The sequence below is a fragment of the Lygodium microphyllum genome, chromosome 11, assembly GCF_053477565.2.
Source record: "Lygodium microphyllum isolate KBCC chromosome 11, Lygodium_microphyllum_v1.1.10, whole genome shotgun sequence".
NCBI lineage: Eukaryota > Viridiplantae > Streptophyta > Polypodiopsida > Schizaeales > Lygodiaceae > Lygodium > Lygodium microphyllum.
Genome location: NC_141145.1, coordinates 129690755 through 129715062, shown reverse-complemented (window position 1 = coordinate 129715062; position 24308 = coordinate 129690755). Strand labels below are relative to the sequence as shown.

The 24308-nt window shown below is 41.1% G+C and overlaps 1 protein-coding gene across 1 annotated transcript; it reads left to right on the top strand.

The window, feature by feature from the left end:
- Window positions 1–319: 319 nt before the first annotated feature.
- LOC148029374 (cytochrome P450 71AU50-like) lies at window positions 320–2637 on the top strand. The gene is made up of 2 exons (XM_087688178.1): window positions 320–1367; window positions 1622–2637. Exons 1-2 carry the CDS (start codon window positions 345–347, stop codon window positions 2249–2251), a joined length of 1653 nt encoding a protein of 550 aa, XP_087544304.1. The 5' UTR covers window positions 320–344; the 3' UTR covers window positions 2252–2637.
- The last annotated feature ends 21671 nt before the right edge of the window (window positions 2638–24308 follow it).

Sequence of the window (24308 nt, the reverse complement as noted above, 5' to 3'; positions counted from 1 at the left end):
GATTTTCTTTGGATTTCATTGTCTTATATGTAAGGATAGTCATACTACTCGACTAGAGTAGAATGTAAAAGGAGCCGGAATCTTCTAAAGGAGGTGGGGCTGAAATATATGTCACACAATCAGACTTACTTGATTTTGTATGACACGTAGAGAGTCATGGCATCACCATCACCTGTTTTAAGAGGGGCAACGCACATCACCAATTAGGATTCAACGTTTGAAGAATCTAGATTGAGCTGCAACGCACACCATCATCATTAGACTTTCAAGGTTTTTTAAGAATATAAATCGAGGAAAAGTGGCCGACACGGGGGAGGCACCATGCGTATGGGCATATCACACATATGCGTCGATACCTTCGACCCTTGATATGCAGCTCCTTCAACCCTCGAAGTTGCTATAAAAGATTAAGCCATTGCCAGAATACGCAATCTACACCTGATTCTCCGATGGACTTTGTCGGCTTAAGCTACTGGTCCGCTCCGACCAGCGGCATGAGCTTGCTGATCGCCGTCTGTGGGGTGGTGCTATTTGCATGGGTGTTCAAGAGATGGAGGCAGCAGGGGCGCCGCCTCCCTCCGGGGCCCTGGCCATTGCCCGTGGTGGGGAACGTGCTGCATCTCATGGGCGATCAGCCGCACGTGCACCTGGCGCGCTTGGCGAAGAGATACGGCCCTCTGATGTGCCTGCGCGTAGGGTCGAAGCGGATGGTGGTGGCCTCGACCGCGGAAACGGCCCGAGAGTTCCTGCAGACCCACGACAAGGTCTTCGCCAGCCGGCCACCCTTCGAGTACGTGGAGCGCGCCCAGTTCGGGCACGCCAACGTCCTTATCCTAGCGCCGCAGGGGCCCCACTGGCGCCACGTCAGAAGGGTCGCCATGTCGATGCTCCTCAGCGCCGGCAGGGTCCAGGAGACCCAGCCGCTGCGGAGAGAGGAGCTGAGCCGCCTCCTCCAGCGCTTGCTGCCAGCCGCACATGCGGGCGCCAGCGTGGACCTGACACGTGCCATGTCCCGGATGGTGGAAGACCTGGTGTGCCGCATGCTCCTCCGCCGCCCCATGTCCGAGGTGGTGGGCCCCGGCGTCGCCTTGAAGGAGCTCGCGCAACGGTCTACCACGCTGTTCCTGGCGCCCGTGCTTGGCGACTTCATCCCGTGGCTGGGTTTCCTGGACCGAAGTGTGAAGAAATCCTTCGACAAGCTGCACCGTGACGTCGATGCTTTGTGGGAGTTCGTCATTTCGGAGCGCGAGGAGCAGCGCAAGCACCTGCAAGGCCGTAGTCATGAGAATATTCCTCCGGCGGACATTCTCGACGCCTTTCTCTCGGATCCCTCCATGAGCCGTACGGCTGTCAAGGGGTGTATGATGGTATGCTCTCGATAAGCACAGAGAGAGAGAGTGTGTGTGTGCGTGTGTGTGCGTGTGTGTGCGCGCGCGCGCGCGCCTGCATGGATATGTGAGTGATTGTGTGAGTGAGCGAGTGACTAACTGACTGACTGTATGAGTGAGTGATTGTGTGACTGACTGTGTGAGTGAGTGAGTGTGCCAGTGTGCGTTTGGTACATACGTCTGTGCAGTATTCCTCTGGTTTCCTTCTCTGACTCTTCCTTCATTGAATGTAGGATCTGATCGGAGCTGCAATCGACACCACGTCCACAGCACTGGACTGGACCATGGCAGAGCTCCTCAATCACCCCGGGGTTCTGAAGAAGCTTCAGGCTGACATAGAGAAGGTTGTGGGAAGGGAGAGGCTGGTGGAGGTGTCAGACTTGGAGAAGCTGCCTTACGTGGCGGCCATTGGAAAGGAAATCTTGCGCCTGCATGCACCTGCAACTCTGTTGGTTCCACACATGGCCACAGAGGACTGCAACGTGATGGGGTACCGTCTTCCGAAGGGGACAAGGTTGTTGGTGAACGTATGGGCGATTGGGATGGACCCTGCGACGTGGGAGGAGCCTGAAAGCTTCCGGCCGGAGAGGTTTCTGGCACTGGGAGATCAAGACCCTAGCCAGCAATTCTTGTGGATCCCCTTTGGCTCAGGCAGGAGGATTTGCCCGGGAGGCCCTCTTGCCCTTGCCACCCTGGAGCTCACCATTGCCAATCTTGTCCTTTGCTTCGATTGGAGACTGCCCGACGGTCAGACCCGCGTGGACATGTCCGCAATAACATCAGTAGTGATGCATCGCGCACACCCACTCATCGCAACCCCCACGCTGCGCATCGATGCATCTTCCATAACAATACCCAACTAGATCAAAATTCCTACCACTCGATTCACAAATGCCCGGTGGTACGATCCACGACGTTCACGTGTTGCAATACCATTAGTCGTGGTGCATCGTGTGCACAATTACCGCTGCTAGCAACCTCTACCCTACACATCCATATAGCTTTGATACCCATATGCAATCAGATCAAACTTGCAACCTTTTTTTGAAAGATTAGTGTAGCGAAATAACTCTGCTTTGGCTAGCATGCTTCGAATGCTGCATATGATATTGCACGATAGCTTTTCCTTCACTTGCCAGAACTCCTTGCCAACCATCGAGCACTTCGCTCGGTGCGCACCTGGCTCTCTTTCAACATGGTTACCATCTACTTGCATAGTGTAATTCAAGGAAATAGTAGTTTTATTGAATAGTGTAAGCATCGATCGTTTTTGTGCGCATGTATACTTGAAGCTACATATAACATTCATGAGTTCTATATTTACTTGACTGTTGTTAAAATCACATGATATGATTGATGTGAAGGCATATCGTTCTTGCAATGAATACGTACGTAGAAAACATGTGTGACCTAAACACTTCCCCTTCCGATTGATAAAAATTTGTAGTAGCCTTGATCTCTCTATGAATATTCTCATTATGATTCATGTTTACATAAACACTTCCCCTTCGGATTGATAAAAATTACTAGTAGACTTGATCTCTCTATGAATATTCTCGTTATGATTCATGTATATTATAGGACCAAATGTACATGATGAATTTGGGAATTTACAACTCCAACATATCTTGATTGGAAAGATTGGCCTCTAATGGTTCCTACAACATCTAACTGAACAACGTGGCAACCCTAACTAGTTATTGATTAGGTCCAATTTTGGCTGAAAGGGCAATGTAAAGATTTTGATTAACTCTTCGCCACATTCTAAGTAGATAAAATTAGGGGAAGAGTGATACCTTACTAATAACTTATTTATCTCCAAATTTAAAATTAAATTAGAATCAAACCATGTTGGCATCTCTCTCTTTTCTCTCTCTTTCCTTCCCTTTGGAACTTAATAGTCTTATTCCTAAATTTTTTTGACTAACACCTTTAAAAATGTCTCATTTTCCAACAAACTTGATGCTAGATGACCGTTTTTGGAATTCTAATTATGCTTTATTTTTTATCTTATCTTTTTCAATACTTTTAGTTTTCTGTACTTTTTTTAAATTTTTCTTTTCTCTCTTATTTGATTATCTTTTTGTTCTCAAGATTTCTCTTTTGATGTGTTCATTCTCAAGATTTCTCTTTTGATGAAGCATAAGATGTTATTTCCATTGCATAAAACAAGAAAATTGTCAAGCCATGAGTAAGCTTCTTTTTTTTTGTGTTTGCATTTGTAAGGATTTCAAATATTGTTTTGACTAGTGCATATCTTTCTCTTTGACTCCTTTTTTTCTCATCATTACTCTTGCTCTTTTTAAACATTTATATGTACGAAACTATGATAAATGAGGCATTTATTGAAGATTTCTCAAGTGTGAATATAAGCAAAAATGACATTGCCTTTGGAATATGCGTCGGTAAAAAGCTATGGTCGTTATAAGCACCAGAATATATGTTGAAATATGTATGACAATATATGAAATGTATATCGACTATATTTATGATTCTTATAACAACACACATTTTGACAACTATAAAGAGGCATATTGACCCATATATTGATAATTCTAGGAAAACTCTATTGATGCTTATATCAATGTGTGTGCATGCGTGTGCATGTGCGTGTGCATGTGCATGTGCATGTGTGTGTGTGTGTGTGTGTTCTATAGGAATCTAGCCTATGAGGGGTTACATCTCTACTATCTATGTTTGCTATCTTGTGAGACATGGATTGCTATTGTCAAAATATGTATAAACCCCAAGTATGAATGACTATAGTATAACACTTACATACATAACACAAGAAAGGAAATACAAAGCACTTGAAAGTAGGAATGCAATAGATTGATATTCTTATAATATAGGAGCAAATGAAAGTAAATATTGAAATATTACAAGTATCAAAAAACATGAGAAGATGCCTTCATAAAGTTATAACTCCTAATGGTAGAATCAAACATCTAAATTAAAGAGAATTATGAGATCCCTAGTCAGAGATCTCATCCTTGCACAATTCTTCCTCAACCCAATGCTACAAGAATAAACAAATATAGATCATAAGAACTTTAGAATGAAATATAAAATGCAAGTTTGTTAGTATACAATCATCAAATATCTATTCTTTTGGCAAAAATAACTTACTTTACAAATTGCATAATTCAATGGCACCCCATCTACTCTTTATCTATCTTGATCATTGAACAACCAATGAAACCATGCCATAAAACATCCCAACCTAAGAAGTAAATAATTTGAAGCATAAACCTTACAAAGTCTTTCTTGAAGGTGATCGGGTCACTACTCCCAAGATGTGATGATGAGACTATTGCAACGTGAGTATCCATTGTCTCCTTTTACTACTTCCACTTGTCAGGATCTTCCTTCATCTAATCCTTTGTATTCTTCCATTTCACCTTATCAAGCCATCTAGGCCACTTGATTTTATCGCAATAGGGATATTCAGACGCCTTTGAGGAAAGATAAGCGAGGTATCTTTGTAGATGCGTATGGATATGTAAATACTAGAAGACTAGTTAGTGATAGAAAGCTATGGGAGCGCATCATGCAGTCTATGTATGGTACAATCTTTGTGGATTGTTGGGTCTTGGTTTCTCCACTTCTTGATGATGTTACAGTGATACATGCATCGCTATAGAACCATTATCATTATCCTTATAAATGCCAATATATGCATCACTATAGAACCATTATCATTGCTACTAATGCATATATAGATACAAATAGCAATGGTTGCAAGTTAAATTTTCTGACGCAAATAATGATGATTGCAAGTTTATTTTTCAAGGTAAATATTGAGGACGATTATAGATTTTTTTCTGGGTGGCAAGACATGCAACCACCCTTCTAGCCACATGGATTGTGTAATGTGCCTGCTCCTCAAATCACGGGACACGTCTTAGCAGTCCATCGAGAGGTATATTTAGAAGACGCCGCCCAGCACTCCCAAGGAATGACACGGGGTTTGCCAACTAGGGTCTCTCGAGTCTGCCCCATAACGGAACTTATATGGCCGTTCCCATTAGGATCGACCTAAATCCGTCGACCTAAATCCGAGTTCCTTGTAATCGGGTCTTCCTAACAGCCTTCTAGTGTCGCTCTACAACTGCTCCACTTTGCGCAGACACAATTGGGCCAAAGCAGACTCATACCGCACTTGGTTCAAAGAGAATGGGAAACGAGAGGGATGCATCGCTCGACCTCTCTGCCCGTAGGGCATAGTCCCATTCCGATCCTCTAAAACGGTATGAATCAAGATTCTAACCAACATTGTCTAAGGTCATCATCTGACCTTTCCTAACACTTCTCGTTAACATTTCCTTTTAGGAAAGCTCTCGGCTAACCAAGACCACCCTTCCATAGGACAGACCCATTGGTCACATCCACCACACTTCCCTTGGGGGTTGTTTTAGTTATATAATTATCTAACACATTATGTTTGACATATAAAAAAAGCTTCCTTAATTAACCCATTAATCACAACCTTTATGTAATTTAGGGCATTGACACGAAAACAAGATAAAACAAGATCAAACACTTCCTTAACTTATCTTGAGATTAATGTTTGTCTCCCACCCATATAGGAGAATTAGTGTCCCTTTCTGCCTCTACAAAAAAATCCTTCCGTCTCCTGGCAATAAAACTCGAAGGTTTATCCTACCAAGATCCCACCTTGTAACTAGTATCAAGGCCTCGAGATCCCATCTCGAGTCACGTAGAACACTTGTGTAGGGTCCGAAGGCATTGGGATTTACAGCCAGAGCCCCCACTGGCACCCAAGCGTCCTCCTACACCAAGTAATTTCCACGGAGAGACCTCTTGCGGTGGGTTCGGTCCACAATCCTGGCGCGGATTCATAACCCCCTTGGTTAGGGTTTGACAGTTCGCGGGGGGTAGCTAGCGCCACCCTTCCTTAATTATCCCTTTAGGAAATCAACATCCACAGCTGAAGCAACCAGCTTAATAACATTTACTAGGAAAAACATCCCTTTTGTTTCCATGGCAATCAGTCATCTCAGACTCGGCCATGCAATCATCAATCACAAACAACTTGGATTAGCATCCAAAACCACATCAAGCAATCACCTTGCTTATGATCCACTTATCCTTAATAAGATTCTCTCCTCTTACCAACACAACCAATCGACATTCACTTGGAGATACCCTTTTCAAACAACCAAGCATAACTTCGGTCAACAATCCATCTTTAACAAGATCAACCTTCATTAAAACCATTTCAACAATTCCAAGCAACATGCTTAGCATAAATCAACTACCTTAAAGTTCGTTCTCCCCCTTGGGTTAGGGCTTTGCAAGGTCGATTTAACAAATTCCTTCTAGATCCTTTAAATGATCTAAGTGATTTCACCTTGACCTTTATTAACCATGGCTACCTATTTAGGGTAGAAAATCAACCCATCCCAAGCCTTTTAATGGCGAATACATGCAATTCTACCTCTACTTAAGAATTCAAGATACGTGAGAAGAATCTAAATCTTGGTACAACCTAGATATGAGCTATAGTTGTTGGAGGGTTGGTGGTATTCATGTCTCCGCTTACATTGGATATGTTCCTAGCTCCGTTTTCAACTTCAACACTTGTGCTCCTCGTAACTCGTCCCTTGGGTGCCATCCTTGTGCGTTCCTGGTCTTGCAACCCTTGAGGTAAATCGACAGCTCTTGCCTTGGCAGAAGGAAGTGGTACGCGGGATCACAAGGAATCTAAACAATGTGACTTCAACATGCATAACTTTTCTTCTTCTTTCACTCTCTCCCCAGTTTGTTTTCCTTCTTTCTCTCCCTTCCTCTTCTTCTTCTTCTTCTTCTTCTCTCTCTCTCATCTTCTCTTCTTCTCCTTCTTTCTCTCCCTTCCTCTTCTTCTCTCTCTCTCTCTCTTCTTCTCCTTCCCTCTCTCCCTTCTTCTTCCCCTTCTTCTTCTTCTTCTCTTCTTCTTCTCCTTCTTTCTCTCCCTCTCTCTTCTTCTTCTTCTTCTTCTTCTTCTTCTTCTTCTTCTTCTTCTTCTTCTTCTTCTTCTTCTTTTCTTCTCCTTCTCTCTCTCTCTCTTCCTCCTCTTCTTCTCTTCTCTCTCCCTCTTCTCCTTCTTCTTCTTCTCCTTCTCTCTCCCTCTTCTCCTTCTCTCTCTCCCTCTTCTCCTTCTTCCTCTTCTCCTCTCTCTCCATCTTCTTCTCCTTCTCTCTCTCCTTCTTCTCCTTCTCTCATCACGGAGGGGCAGTTGCCTAGTGAAATGGGGGGGGGGGGGGGGGGGAACTTTTTTTTCTCCCTGCAGACCCCAAGGGGGCCCTTTATAAGGTGAGGAGGGGGAGGCTATATGCCAGTGGAGGGGTGGGTAGCCATGCCGCCCCCCACTTGGCTACCATGGGGAGGAGGCGACGATCATGGCGACATCGACTACAGTCAAGGTAAGTTTTTTTTTCTTTTTTTTTAAAATTTAAAATTGACATTTTCCTTTAAGATTTTAGAGCGGTCCTTATTTGTAGTGATGATGTATATCAAGGGAGCATAGTCAGAAATCTTAGATTATAACTTAGTTCTTTTTTACTCTACCTATTTGGATGGGTGTTTACCTCAAAACGTTTTCAGAATGTATGCATACTTCCGTGAGTAACTTAGTGGTCAAGGGAAAAGGTTCGCGTTTGGTGTGTATATATATATATATATATATATATATATATGTTTGAAAAGATCGAGTTCGATCGGGATGAACGCCAATAGATCTTCTCGAGATGGATTTAATCTTCGGGTTTCAACGTAATGTAGGGGACATTACAGATTGAATAATATTCTCATAGTATTCCATAATTCATTTACAAATGGAATATAAAAATCTTATTCAAAAATCATACATCATGATTCACAAGGAAGGAGTCCATTAATTGCATTTCCAAACAAGTACAATAACAAGATGACATTCCATAGTACTACATTGAATGATAAGAGAGGAGGAACCAAAATATGAAAAACTATCCATAAAAGTTGTTGAATGAGAGCTGAATACAATGAAGGAGAAACGTATTGAAAAGAAGATACATATAGTGAACGATAAAAGTATGTATGGAGCATAAGGCCAAAAAAGAGAGGGGCGCTCTATGAATCCAAGAAACTGCTATAGCTCATCACAATCTGATAGCTCCTGTTGATGCGATGGATTGTCGAAAGGAGTTTGCAATATAACCAAATATCAATCCAAATTACACAAAACATCATAAGAACTAAAAATTAGAAATATGAAAGGGACATGACTTATTGGATCGCAATGCATATATAAACTGCCAATAAGTGTAATAAAACCATTTCTTTCTGTATATTGGATCTCCAATCCTATGGAATCATGATTTGTAATTGATTGTTGTAGCAAAGAAAACAAAGTAATATTGTTAGAATAAGGTTATTACTACAAAATTGTCTTCGTCCATCTTCAAATTGATTCCTAAAAGTTTTGTTAATAAGCTTTCAATATAATTCAAATAAGTTGCAAGTGAAGTAGTACTCTTCCTTTCAAGCCTTAAAAATTCAATCAGTAAACCATATTTGGAGGATTTTGAGGGAGCTCCAAAAACAAGGTTTCTAACTCATCCCATGTTGCTTGAGAGAGGTTTCACAATCATCAACATGATGAATGTAGTTGTCATCAAGTTCCAGCTTGATAATAGCTTGTGCTTTGTCATCATTTTTCTCCCATAATTAGACTAACAGTTGAAATTGTATGTGTCAAGAGACACAATAAGCTCTAGTGTCAAGAAACACTAAGTGAGTATCAACAGATAATATGCTTTGATAAATCTTTGATGTTGGATCTTCAAATTGAATCTTCCCCTTGTTGAGCCTTGCTAGAAGCTGAGTGCTGGAGTATATCAGAGTGTCGATATGATTTAACCAAAGGAAGTAATAGATTGAAGAGATATTTGAGCTTGAAATCAAGTGGCTATGGCTACCCACTTAGGACAGGTGGCTAATTTTTATTCATAGTAGCTCAAGGAAGCACCGATATGGCAACTCACGTATGCTTGTAATTAACCTCTTTCTCTCATCATTCATATATACCTTACTAGATTTCTCATCCACTAAGTACCCATATCTTGATGGGGATCATTTGAGGTGTGCTTTCTCCCAACTAGGACTATGCTCTTGGGCGGCATAACTAGGAGACCACTATATATTTTGTATATTTAAAGGGGCAGTACACCTATTAGAGTAGCACCCATATAGGAGTGCCACCCATAGATAACTAAGCAAACATTGGCATTAGAGGAGTGAAAGTGTCTATAGGTGTAGCAAATATGGAAGGTGATAAGTGTTTACTCAAGCAACAAGAGGGGAACACTGCATCGTTGTCTCTACATGCAGCACACACACTAGAGGCATCCTCTCTAGAATTGGGACAAAGCAAGGAGTAGCAACCAACAATGGGATCAAAATATGTGTATCTCTACAACATCCCCCTAGAACTATCCATAGAATGGAGAAGAGATAAATTCCGTGATTGCTTGAGGCATCCACCAGAGCCAGCATCCCCATTAGTTGAGCGAGGTATCCGTGAGTCACCTCCCTTGTGTGGCCAACCTAGAGTGTCAACATGGCCTATTGGAGATCAATGCATTGGAGCATACAGATGTAGAACATATAGAACAATGTTGATCAAGATAACTTTGCACTCCCTAATGACTCTCTAGTTGGTGTGAAGAAATTATTAGGGCATCACGCAACCACCTCATAGTGATGAACCACACCAATTCCTCCATGCCTTTGAGGTATCCAACATGTTGTTGGCATGTACTATGCCAAAATTTTGATCACACTACCTCTCCTTGTCTTTTGGCAAGCTCATATCTATTGAACTACTTCTCTATGGATGCATGGTGCAATATATAAAAATGATTCACCTTCTCCTCATTCATCCTCTTCTCTACCCCATTTCCAATTACCAGATCTCTAGTTAGTCTCTCGGTGTCCTTCAACATCCATGATCTCAGCAACCACTTTGAAATTGATACTAGCCAACCTTCAGCTATGTTGCCCTCTGAATGAGCTCATCCTCACACAAAGCCTTTAAGGGTTTTCATGAAGTGCTTCAAAAAGAATATTCATTGGGTATAGATTAGTCATGCAATCTTTACTTCATCCACAAGATATACTAGGATGTGAGTTTGTATCATGAACATGCTTGTGGGTAAATACTTCTCAAAGAGAAAGATCATCTCCACTTCCCCTTCGCTTGCAAATTTTAATTGTGGATCTCCTTATCTCCTTCTATGAGATCCATTATACTAAGTTTGATAACTTATAAATCACTAAATGTATATTTAGAGTGAGACAACCTACAATCGCAACAATCGGTAGTATGAATTGCCAGAAATCAAATGCATTATATGCTATAGATCAGTGCAAAATAAAGAATACAAGTAGTACACTTAACCAAGTCAATGACTATCATTGTTGGAACTAACCTGGCGTATCGTTTGACAATCATGGGATTTTAGTCCTATTAGCTGGTCATCTTTAGAAAATGCCAACCTAAGAGAATACATCATATCCATCGATGTGTGGATAGGCCTAATGATTTGCTTCACTATGCACTTGTTAGTGGATAGGACCGAAGGAGCATGAGGTAGTTGCACACAACTATCATAGCTTATTTGTAACCAATATGGCACCATCTTACCTATCTCCTTCAAGTCCATCGTTGCCCTTAGAGTATTTCACTTTCCTATGATATGGTCTCACAAAAAGTTGTTAATATTCTTGAGAATGTGTATGGGATCTACTAGATGATTAATTTCGAATATGGTAACACATAGAAAAGTGATAATCGTCACATTTTACTTGGATGTGACTCTTCATAGACCATCTGTCACTCATACCAACTATGGACATTCATTTGTGTAGGGGGTCATCCAAGTAAATATTCTCTCAAACCATGGCTTTGTGCGGCAAGAATAAAGCATTTCCTCGATAAACTAGCTTCTTCATTGTCTGTGACCTAATTTGGGAGATCAACTTTGGTCCACAAAATGGATATGCATGCTAAATTGATGTGATTAAGCCTACCACAACATCTATATCTAGTCAAATAGAAACATAAACATGTGACATTAGAGGAAGCAATGAAAATGGAAGCTCATTTTCCTAAGCACTCCATAAAACCCAGAAAGTCATGCATGGTCCACAAAAGAATAGCTTGTATATTAGCAAACCACCTCCCATATATGCTTCTCATTTGTTGCATAGTAATCCCCTCCTCCCAAAATATCTTAAGCTCATCAACCAATGGATGGAGATAGACTTCCATATTCTTGACTTCATAGCATCTAGGTATGAGAAAGCTAAGGATCATGTATCTTTTCTTCATAGAAAGCCATGATGGAATGTTGTATTTGACAAGGGCTATTGGCCACACATTGTAAGAAGTTAAGTGAAGTCCAAATAGATTCTTACCATCCATAGCAAGACCAAGATGAAGATTCCTTACCTCTTCTAAAAAGTCGAAAAAGGTGAAATGAATGTGACTTCATGCCCACAGGTCAAGTGGTATACATTGGAGTTGATCTGTGGACCTATTTTACACATACCACATTTTCTTGACATGCTTAATGCACAAAATAGGTTTGGCCTTGCACATTTCATGGACTCATATTCTCCTCGAAAAGGCACATAATCATCAACACATGCATGAATGTTGTTGTAATTGATGCCCAACTTTTGCACTACTTATTATGCATCATTACAAGACCCGTGCATCATGTTTTCAAATAGTAATATGTGTCATTTTATTAGTCTGAAGGAAAACCCAAACATTGAAGAAATAAAAAAACTTTCTTGTTTATACCTAAAAAACAAGAGAGTATACTATGTATTTGAAGCAACTTGGTCACACTTGTATCACTCCATTCATACTTTTCATGTATACTCATAAGGGCAAGGAGCGTGTTCAATCAAGATACCCAACACCCATCATATAATGGTATGGACACCCCCTCTCAATGGATCAGATGGGCTAAGAAAAAAGGCTGATGCCAAGCGAGGTGGTAAGCCAAAATAGAGGTGACTCTCCCTTACACTTAAGATCTTGAAGGGGTGGACAACCTGACCCAGGGGAATTTTCGCCCACCTCCCAGTGATCCAAAGCTTGATACTTGTGTGCAAGTACAGGTACCCTCCTATATCACCACTAGTCCTGATGAAATAATCCCCTTTGGACACCCTTTCAGTGGTTATGGTAACCATGTATGACACTTGACGTGTATATAGCCAAAAGAGATGTATGGCATTAAGCTCCACTTATGCAGTGATGATAGAGAAAATGGACATTTAAATGTGCTTGAAATTATGACCAGTATATCGAATATGTTTTTTATGATGTTTCTTAGGCCCCTCAATCTATGAGCCATCCACACATAGTGCATTTGCATCAAGGGACATGCAATGTTTTTAGTCATAGTCAATAAAGACAGTCATAAAGATCCAATTATAAAAAAATTTATATTAAACTTGGGAGTGAACCCTATAGCTTCTCTTGAAGAGGGCTTTGTCTCTCCAGTTTGAATAAAAAATCTCCCCAATAGAAGCTACAGTCTAAATGTTATGACCATTTTTGTGCACTAAGGTCACTGCGGATAGGGTATAGACCACTCCAAGATAGATATAGAAATCCAATTGCAGAATTCTCTGATAAATTTCTATCACAAAACTTAATAGCTCATCTCAAAGAGGGCTTCCTCCCCTTTGATTTAAATAAAAAATCTCACTGATTAGAGTTTCCCACGAAAAGTTACACCCTGTTTACTGATAGTGGGTCCTGTAGACTGCATCTAAATGGTTGGCCAAAAAGGTAAAAGTAAGGCCCATGAAGAGCTCCAAAGGGAGAGTAGAGACTCCAAGACCTCAATTAATGATGAACCTAGCTCAACACAATATTATCATGGTGATATACATGAGGAAGTGTCCGATATGGATCCTTATAGAGCTTGCTCAACCACACTTTATGTTAGCAAGCATGAGCTTCATCACATGGACATGCATAGTGATATGGTTACCAACCATTGCCAAATGATGCCAAAATTTTATGAAGAAATTGAGCAAATGGCCCTCTCAAACTCTAGGACTCAGCAAATCTTGAGCAAGTCACCACTCTTGTAGCTTAGCTAGCTACCACTTCGTCCCAAGAAAAGGTGAATGAATCCAAGTGTGAGTCTTGATTCTCTCCACCATTTGAGCCACTATATGGTACACAGAGCATTCCTGGATCCAAGGGTATTTCCCCTTCTACCTATGAAGTTGGTGAATCCTCTCATGCTCATGACAAGCCTCTAGTGAGCTCCCCATCACCCATGTAGCCAACCCTCTAGTGAGGCCCTCTCCCACCATTGGTAGGAGCTCCCCTACTCTCCCTCGAAGCCCCAATGGAACTTATATGACTCAGCCCCATCATGCACATCATGATCTCCGTGAGACAAGAATATTCTCACTAAGTACAATGGGCAATCTCCCTCACCATCAGACTTGGAGGAATGGACATCCAAGTTAGAGTTGTCCTACTTGAGTTATATTTGCCTCTCTCCACTTGGAAGGATTTGCCCACACATGGTGGCACTATATCAATCAAGAGAATCATTAGTTCATTGATTGGGAAGACTTTAAAATGCATATGTTTCAAGTATTTGTGTCCCCCATGCATAAAGAGCATTTGGCAAGATGATGGTACATTCTTGACCAATGTAATCTCACTGTACAAGAATACACAAATCAATTTGAACTTGACCATGTATATGGAGAGCATTAGTAATGCCAAATTTCATAAGTACATCTATAGGTTGGAACCGAGCCTATCGATGAATGTCAGTTTGTAGCTCAAGGAAGGAACCTTACCAAGTGACTCAAAAGCCTACCACACTATTTGGTGCAATTGAATTGGTTGAAAGATATCCAAGAAAGTACAGTAAGAATGACAGTTTTGAGCAAGGTTATTTGGTTCATTTTCCTAGATGTTGTGAAGGAACATAAGGAAAAAGGCCTATGTTTTGAATGTGGGGATAAGTATACTACCAACCCATGCCTCCAAGTTTCCTTACAAGATATCCAAGGTCAAGGTTCATAGCATGTATGTAATGGAAGATTGGCACAATGATGAGGATGACTTACTTGTTGACAATGAGGAGCATGTTGAGGATGTGGGCCATGAATAGTTCTATGACCTGGAGGATGGGTCCTTTGACCAAGCGATTCTCCATCCCACACACTTGATTTGATATCCAACATGACTACCACCTTACTTTGCTAGTACTCATAGTTTTGTCAATAAATCAATCATTAATTGATTGAAATACACCCCTACAAAATTACAGCACCCCCTAAAATTTCAAGTAGCAAATGGCAAGGAAGAAATCAACACGCATGTATGTCTTGTAATCCCCCTATACTTCCCTGAAAACTATGTGGCATTGGTTGATCTTATTACATTAGACATGGGCCCCATTGATGTTGTCTTTGATTGTGATTGACTGAAACAATTGGGAAAAATTGCTATGGACTTCTCTAATCTCTACATGGAGTTTATGATGCATGGACAACTCATCCGCTTAGAGGGAATTCAAGATAGCGTTGATTTTCAGCCCATTACAACAAAGCAACTCAAATGGGAGTTTAAGAAATGCTCACAAATCTTTGACTTGCACTTGAATAAGGAAAATTTAGATCATCCCTCCAAAGCATCTAAGGATTCAGCCTTGCAGGTGCCTTACTTGAGGAGTATAATGATTTATTTCAGATGCCTATAGCCATTTCCCCTAAGAGGCAAGTGGACCACCCACTTGATTTAGAGCCCCATTTCAAGCCAGTGAATAAGCCACTGTATATACTCTCCAAGTGTGAGCGTGAATAAGTTGTAAAGTAAGTCAAGGAGTTGCTTGAGATAGATTTCATTGAATTGATTTCTTCCCCTTATGCATCCCCTGTCCTATCAGTCAAGAAGAAAGATGGCTCTTTTCGCGTATGCATAGACTATAGAGACTTAAACAAAATCATAATGAATAATTGCTAACTCATCCAATAGATTGATGACTTGTTGGATGAGTTGAAATGGGCATTCTTTTTCACTAAGATTGATTTGTGCTCTAGCTACCATCAAATTCGTATGAGGAAGGGTGATGAGATCAAAATAGCTTTTAGGACAGATCGTGGACTTTATTATTTTCTAATGATGCCTTTTGGGTTGACTAATGCCATCACCACATTTCAAAGCCTCATAAATAAAATTTTCACCCCTTCTTGTTCAAGTTTGTACATGTTTTCTTTAACAACATCTTCATTTATAACAAGTCACAAGAGGAGCACTTGGTACATGTTAGAAGGGTGTTTGATATATTGAGAGAGCATTGACTATTTGCTAAGGAAAGTAAGTGTATCTTCATGTTGACATCCATGGAGTACTTGGGACACATTATTAGAAAAAATGGCATAGATGTTGATCCCAAGAAGGTGCAATGTGTTGAGGAATGGCCCACTCCATCCACCACTACTTCATTATGTCGTTTCCTTGGTCTCTCTTCATTTTAAAGATGCTTCATTAAGCATTATGCCACCATTGTAGCACATTTGATTGATCGATTAAAAAATAAATCATCCTTTTGGGATGCCACTATTGATCATAACTTCAAATAGTAAAAGTAAATTCTTACTCCAATCCCCATCCTTGTATGCCCTGATTTCTCCAAGACTACCACGTAGTGTGATGCTAGTGGTAGGGGTATTGGTGCATTCTTGCTACAAGAGCATGGTGTGATTGCTTTTGAGAGCCATAAGCTTGATGACAAGGAGATGTAAATAAATGATTATAACCAAGAGATGTTGGCCATCCTCTATGCTATTAAGAAATGATGCCACTATTTTTATGGCAGCCACTTTCAAGTAAAGAGTGACCATTGAGTCCTCCAATACTTCCTGACTCAGTCTACTTTGACTCCTAAGCAAAGGAGGTGGGTGATGACATTGCAAAACTATGATTTTGACATTTCTCACACTCGAGGGAAAGATAACACCGTGGCTAATTCACTCTCTTGGATGTGGGCATGTAGAGTATCCTCCATTTTAGAGTTGCATAGTGATTAGATTGAGGATCTTCAAGAAGCTCATTTGTTGGACGAGGACAAAAAACCACATATTCTAGAAATTAGAGTATGGGGTAATGACTAAAAGCTCCCAATATCAGCTCAACCATGGCCTTATTTGGTCCCATTTCAAGATTGTCATCCCCCACATTTCTCCTTTCACACAGAAGATGATGGAAGAGATACATTCTTGTCACATTGTTGGTCACTAGGGTGTTTTCAAAACATATGATAATTTCCAAAGGCTTTTACTAGAAAGACTTATGGAGGGATGTGAAGGATTTTGTGATCAAATGTGTTCCATATCAATAGAACAAGGACAATATACCTAGGCTCACTAGCCTCTTATAGCCCCTTAAAAGGATGCAACAATATATTTGTGGTAGTTGATCGCCTCACCAAAGCTACGTAGTTTATCTCCACTAAGACACAATACACTGCATCTCAGGTGGCCACTCAGTTTATGGAGTATGTCTTCAAGTTGGATGGCTTACCACAAGTCATAGACTAGGATGCTAAGTTTATGAGTAACTTTTGGCAGATAGTTTTTACATCTATGGATTCCAAGCTTGCTCCATCCACTACATACCACCCCCAAACAGATGGCTAAACTAAAAGAGTAAATAAATGGCTTGAGACATACTTACACCCTTTTTTCCATGATGTACAACATAGTTGGGATACCTGGATCCACTTGGTTGAGTTTGCCTATAACAACTCCACCCACTCTAATATTGGGGTTTCCCCTTTTGAGGCATTATAGGATTATAAGGTTCCTCTCCCTATAATCTTATTCAATGATAAGATCAACCCTTAGAGTAAAGTTGAGTTGGATTGCATGCAGGCCTTGCTTGAGCAATGCAAGGTGAACCTTCAAAAGACACAAACTCATATGAACCTCTATGCTAATGAGAAAAGAAGGCCTTTGGAATTCCAAGAGGGAGAGCTAGTCCTCTTGAAAGTGCATAAGTCTCGTTACTCCACTCTCAAAGAGGGTAGCAGTAACAAGCTGTCCCATCATTTTTGTGGCCCCTATCGGATCCTTAAAAGAGTTGATGATTTTGGCCTACGGATTAGAGCCTCCCCCTACCACCAAGATTCACAATGTATTTCATGTTGGCCAGCTAAAGCTCTTCATTAGTACCTCAGTGGAATATGTGGAAGAATTTCCCCCCATAGACGAAGAAGGTATCATTCAGTATATCCTTGAGGCAATCATTGTGCAATGAGATAAACACTTAAGATCTTGATCCATCAAGGAGTACCTCATCAAATGTCAAGGGCTATCCCTGGAAGAAGCCTCATGGCACCCAACCACTATTGTGAATGAATTTTCTCACCTCCAAGATGCCCAATGGACTGAAGACTAGCAAGTTATGCCCCCTTTTGACCACACACCCTACCTCTAGAACAACACATTATTTAAGAATAGTTTTATACTTGCCCAAATCTCAGCAATGTGATTCCTACATGGGCTGAAAGTATACATCATAAGCTCTGTTTTGACATACAACATGCCCCATTTGGACCAGCCTATCAAAAGTTATGACAATTTTACCTCAACAAGCTTGTCATGGACAACATGTTGTCCCTAGTCTTTACCCACCCATTTTCATTGTAATGTGGCTCAAAGTAGTACTCTGCACCCCACTCCTTAAGCCCATCTGTCACTCCCCTCTAGCTGTCTTTGTTTTTTAGGGCAAAACCTTTCAGGGTGGGGATGGATATTGTAACGAGTAGGATACATAGGAACTAGGGGTCAGACATCCAATCACACTGACTAGGGTATATAAGGTGTAATAGTCCTAGTTTAGGGCAACCATTTATTATCAAAAACATACTCTTCACCTTCATATTTAGCTTCCATGGCTTCCACTTCCCTTCTTCCCTCTTTTTTGTCTTTCTCTCTCCTCTTCTAGTCTTTCTTTTTCTTCTTCCTTCTCTCTTTCTCTCTCTTACACATTGTAAACCTTATTTAGCTGGAAAGCATGAGGGCTCTAGACAAAGCATTAGAAATTCACATAATAGATTTATGGCAAGGGACAAAGGGGCATTAGCAAGAAAGCATTTGGTGGATCTAACATCAATTGTATTGGAGGAGCAACAAATACCAATTGATCTCAAAGGAGAAATGTCCATGCAATCGTTTTGTTGGACACTAATAGTCATATGCTAGAGTATGAGAGTGTCACTATTTATTATCGAAGAATAACAGAAGATCCAACACTCACACTAGAGGCATTCCTAAATATATTGATATGGATGTGAAAGAGTGGATGATTTGTCAAATAACAACAAATTTTTAATCCACGTGTCGGGGAGTGTTGTAAGGAAAAGCAAAGAAATGTGCATCCTTTGTTCATGATGGTAGAGGTGGAAGAGTTAAGGACACTCCTACACCATGCTTCAATGACCAAAGACAATATAAGGATAGGGAGAGTTAGCAAATGTTTTGGTATTTTTGCTCAAGTGTGGTTCACTCACCTAGGATTGATAAGCAGATTATTTAGAGCTTTTGTGGAGTAGCACCATTAGTGTGGAAGGTAGCCAAGGGACATGTTCAACCTATAGATAAGACATCTCAATTGATTTCCAAGGGATTGGCTTTGGAGGGTATAGAGCATATGGTGCCAAAATGTGCAAAAAACTCTTAGTAATGTGTAGCCCTCAAAGATAGGAGATGGTCATGTTATTAGATGGAGAGAGAAATTAAGAAAGGCTAATAATGAGTGAATTGACAATGCTACTCTATTGTTAGGGATAATTATCCGCAAGACCATAGTTTTCCTCGGCAAGTCCCACGTTTTCTAGGTTTCAAGAGAGTGGAATCAAAGAAGACATGGATTTCCTATGTTGTGAACCTATATAAGTTTCCAAGATGCTCATGCCTTGATATTACCCTACAAGATTCAAAGAAGGATCCCTATATTTATTGTGTTCATCTATATTTTTTGTTCATTAGGGTTCTTGAATTGGAACCATTGATTCACAAATTTTTTGCATCAAGCAACTCTGATAAACTTTAAGATCACCCAAGTGCTATCGGACGTCATAATGTTCCTTTTGGGAGTATTGTGTAGGCAATGATTTTTATTTGAAAGAGAAACTTGGGTTTGCTGGTAAGTATGCAATGTATTCCACATTTCGGTCTAGTTGGGCTTGTTAATGGATTTTGAAGGAAATGCATATACTAAACTTTTTTGTGTCCTCATTTTTTTGGCCTATATATGTATTGGTTTTCATAGGCTGACATGTTTGGTTAGGAATGTATTCCATTCTTTCCACATCTTTAGTTCTTTTGCAATCATAAGATTACTTAGCTCTGGCTCCTTTTCCTCACTTGAAATGAACTCGTAAAGGCCTTTTTCAATAAGCAAGTTCATCACACACAAAACTTCCATGATTGATAATTGTACTTATCGATCTTCTCAATGATGGGGTTTCCACTGCTCTTTGATATTTCCACAAAATAAATACACAACAGGAAGCGAGTCTTTTATAATATTTTACAACAAGTGCACAACAATACACAAAAAACCTCTTTCACTGACTACTCAATAATACATGTAATCTGTAACCTATTTGCAAATAAAAATTGTGTTTTCTTATTAGCAAACACCTCAGGCCTTATAGATTTGAAATCTATAACTTGTGCAACTACTTTCAATTGATACAACCAAAATTGTAGTATATGTGAAGCTGCTATGTGCAACCTTACATGTCTAAAACAAAGCCCCAAGCGGCCTTAGATAGCCAAGAAAAAAATGAGATAAATCTATAGGACTTATTTGAAAAATATACATTACTCTATTTTTACACACCAAATCTTTGAGCAATGTGAGATTTTTGCTCTGCCTTGCTTTTTGATGCCTCCACAAGCTCTATCCAAGAGAGAGAGTGGATGAATGGGAGAGCTTCTTGCCCGTTGCTTGCTTGATCAAGTCCTTAGTTCTTCTCCTTCACTTCAACCTTCAAAACAAGCTTTGCTCATCAGTGGTTCCAATCTGATACCATGTCAACAATCATGTGGTGGTGGGGGGACTTGCTTGAGATGCTGCTGATGGACCTAAAAACGGGCCGGCACTGGCTCATGCACTAGCCGGACCTCGTCACTATGCGCAAGACAACCCCTCGGCCTCGCGGCCAGGAGCGTCTATCAAAATCTCTGCCTTCCTAAACATTGCGTTTGTAATACGTTGTAGTCCAACTGATCCTAACCCAATATTACTCCTCAGAGGGAGTCCCTTTCACATAGCCAAAAGGCTCGAATCACATACACATGGGGTTCCTCCTACGGCTGATTGCCGTCAACCCTCTGCGACTCTCCTACACCTTGGGGATTGGCCCCTCGATGCGTCGCTCCACATTTAGACATTTCGCACAAACATCGCTCAAGGTACCAAATAAACGTGTCCAGGAATGTACCATTGTCCTCACTTGTTTTCCCCTTTAGGATCCCACGACTATCCTACGGTTTAGGGTATCTCACTGCCTCTCAACGTAGGTCATGTCCTCATAAACCAATTGCAATGCATGTCCAGGAGCTGATCACTGATACTTTTAATTTCCTCTAAATGATCATGCCAAGAGGTGGATGCCTAGTGCTCAAACATTTAGCAAAACAGTATCGTGCACAAGTGTAAATCATTCTTTCATGTTTTTCTTTCTAACCGCTTTGTGCTTCGTTGCATGGGCTTAGCACCGAGGTGATCCTCGTGCTACTAAGCTCCTAATTTTAATTATCATCCGTCCTAAATGCTATGCATAGAAATCAGCAACTTTCCCATCATCTCACACGGCATTTAGACATATTTCAACTTCTCTACCCTTCCCCGTTTAAGTAGTGCATCGTTGGATAGGTGTATAGGGTATTTTGACATCATTTTATGTGAAAAAACTAGAAAAAGACACACTAGAACAAGAAGGCGGGGTTGAACTGAGGCAAATCCTCATGCTTCAATCCCCACAAACATTCACAAACATTGCTCTTATTTATCCTTATTTTTCGGAACCCAAAATGTATTTTTCCCCTATTTTTCATGGTTTTTTCCCTATTTTCCCTTATTTTCCTGCATTATTTAATTGCTAAAAATTCAAAACAGGTTATGGGCTGTGGCCCTTAGTTCCTTCTTGCAGAGAAATGAAAGTTTAGTTGATGTTCCTATCCATTTTTCCATTTTCATGCCAAAAACCCTCATTTTCCCTTATTTTCCCTTGTTTTACGTGTTTTACGTGTTTTAGCATATTATTTTGAACCACAAAATGCATATTTTTCTGATTTTTTTATCATGACCAGCAAGAAATCATGGAAAACAGTAACATGAACCATTTTTATCCCACATGAACACCATTTCATCCATCAAAAGTCATAAATGCTCAAATTTCCTTTGAAAATTTCAAATTACCGCTTATTTGCGTGTTTCGGGTTTTGTGTCCATGGCTGTAGACTTGGAAAACAGCAACACTTCATGTCCAGCACCATCACCAATGATCATTCTCAGCCCGTATAGCAATCCGATCCATGCCGGACAAGTCTCCATCATTCTTTCTTCTTCCTTCTTCTTCCCACATGATCTTGCCTTTAGAAGAGAGAGAGGGAGGAGAGAGAAAGACTGAAATCAGAAATTTCCAAAGAGGGCATCAATGCGCGAGCGAAGGGCGGCGAAATGATTGGCATCCAGGAGGGAATGAGGGGCAATGCTCATTGATAGGGGTTGTTTGCAGGCTGCATACTCCATTGATCAACAATGGGGCGCATTTTTCGGCGCCTGCTGTCCACGATTCCTTCCCACGATTTGTTGCATCTCCAACCTCCAAAGTTTCATGTTACATTTAAATTTGGGCTCCCAAGGGTCACTTGCCCATTTTGGCCAAATTTTGTCCACCCCTTCGTATCTTGACCGGTTTCTTGGCCATTTCCCTGTCCGGACTCGGAATCGAGCTCTGAAAAATCCTGGCCGTCCGGCTTAGCATCCTGCATTGGCCAGTAGCTTGTGTCAACCCGCACGACCGTCTGAAAAATTATGAAAAATCAACAAGTGTCGCTCGGGCGCCTTTAAAGCACTTTGGCGCTTAAAATCGTCCTAGATCGAGCCGCCGCCTTTGACAGTGAATATTTTTCCCTTGATCTTCATAATTTTTAGCTATTTTTAAGCACTTCCCGTCACCTAAATTCCGCTCTCATTGGCGACCACGGGATAGGGCGACTCAGCCCGTCGAATCCACGAACATATCTGCACATAAACAACCAAAGAAGCATCAAACTGATACAAAACAATTATCATCATAAACCTCAGCACAATGCTCCCCCTACCCCTGGCAGAACCAATGCATGACCTCCACAAGGAATAGGCCTAGCATCATCTAATAGAAGATCCGAAGTGAGTCACTAACCAGTTGCTCCAACACAGCCAAACTAAAAAAAACTGCCAAAGAGGTTGCCCCCAAGTGGTAGTCTGAACTACTGACCAACTAAAGACAACACCACTAGGAGCTCCTACAAGGCGAGGACTCCTATAGCCTGATCAAAGAATATTCTCTTTCAGTACATTTCTTCTTTGAGGATTTTTATTGGATGAACAGACTTGGGCATGTAAAAAGGAGGGAGCTGAGCGTAGTGACCCAAGGAGAACAGGGCATCGGTCTCAGGACCTGTCTCGGCACCCAAGAACCTACCAAGCCCTCGCAAGGCGACACTTAATCCTTTTCTAACGCTCACTTTTATTTTCGCTCCAACCGTCCTTGTTTTGTCATTATTTTTCCAGCAAGAAGCCACCCCTAGGAAGACAAGGTATCGGCCCCGGGTCTGATTCGTCCCCAGGAACCTACCAGGCCTTCGCAAGGCAATGATCAACTGCTTATATATTTTCATTTCTTTTCTTTTCTTTGATAGGGGTTAGAACCCCTTTTTACACACCTTCGTATTGATATTCATCTTTTAGGATATTTAGGATTTCTTGACATCATTATTATCATCTTCTAGCAGGCTTCTCTAACTGCCTCACTACTAACAGGAACTCCTAGAACGCTGCCTAGCAGGCTGGCAGAACAGGGCCACTAGGACTTCCTTCTAAAACAGGCCTTTCAATGCTTGACAATGTCTTTACAGGAGGCAATGACTACTCCGACCTCCCTCAAATATACTTAGCCTAAACTTGGGACTTCATGCCTTGGTTGCTGGTCCCCAACAAAAATGTGTCCCCTCGACAAGTACAAAGACACATATAACAGGAAAGAAAGGTACTCGTAAAGGAGAAATATCACCTCGAATGGCCATAAGAAGCTTCATCGCAGCAAAGGCTCCTCCAGGCTCCACAAAATTCCACAACCCGCGAAACCTGTCCAGCACAACACTAAACAAAAACCCAATTAAACGCACCCGCACTAGACAGGGAAATGGCCCTCTTGGCCTAATGAATTCAGACATGACTTTGCTACAAAACTGAATCGGCCCTCTTGGCCTAATGAATTCAAACAATACGATGCAGAACATCCACCTGGAAACAACCATGATAGACATCAAAGCATACTATTCCCAGGGGAACAAAGGCGCATAGCCCTAAACTAGGTGCAGTAAATTATGACCTATCCCTCCTGCGTATATCGCAAGAGGTGTTCGCATCACATGTCGTCGAATCAGTCTGTGAGTCTGAGATAATAAAGGCAGATGAGTCTCACTTACCCTCTGCATCACCCAAATCAACCATCGTCTGCCAAAGAGGGCATGTTCAGAAAGCATACCCCACAAACGACCAGGTCCTGTCTCACCATCAATAGATATATCGGGACAAGGGCC

Coding starts and splice junctions, on each gene's coding strand:
- LOC148029374 (XM_087688178.1), top strand. CDS start 345: ATGCGTCGATACCTTCGACCCTTGATATGCAGCTCCTTCAACCCTCGA. Junction 1,368..1,621: donor CTGTCAAGGGGTGTATGATG/GTATGCTCTCGA, acceptor CATTGAATGTAG/GATCTGATCGGAGCTGCAAT.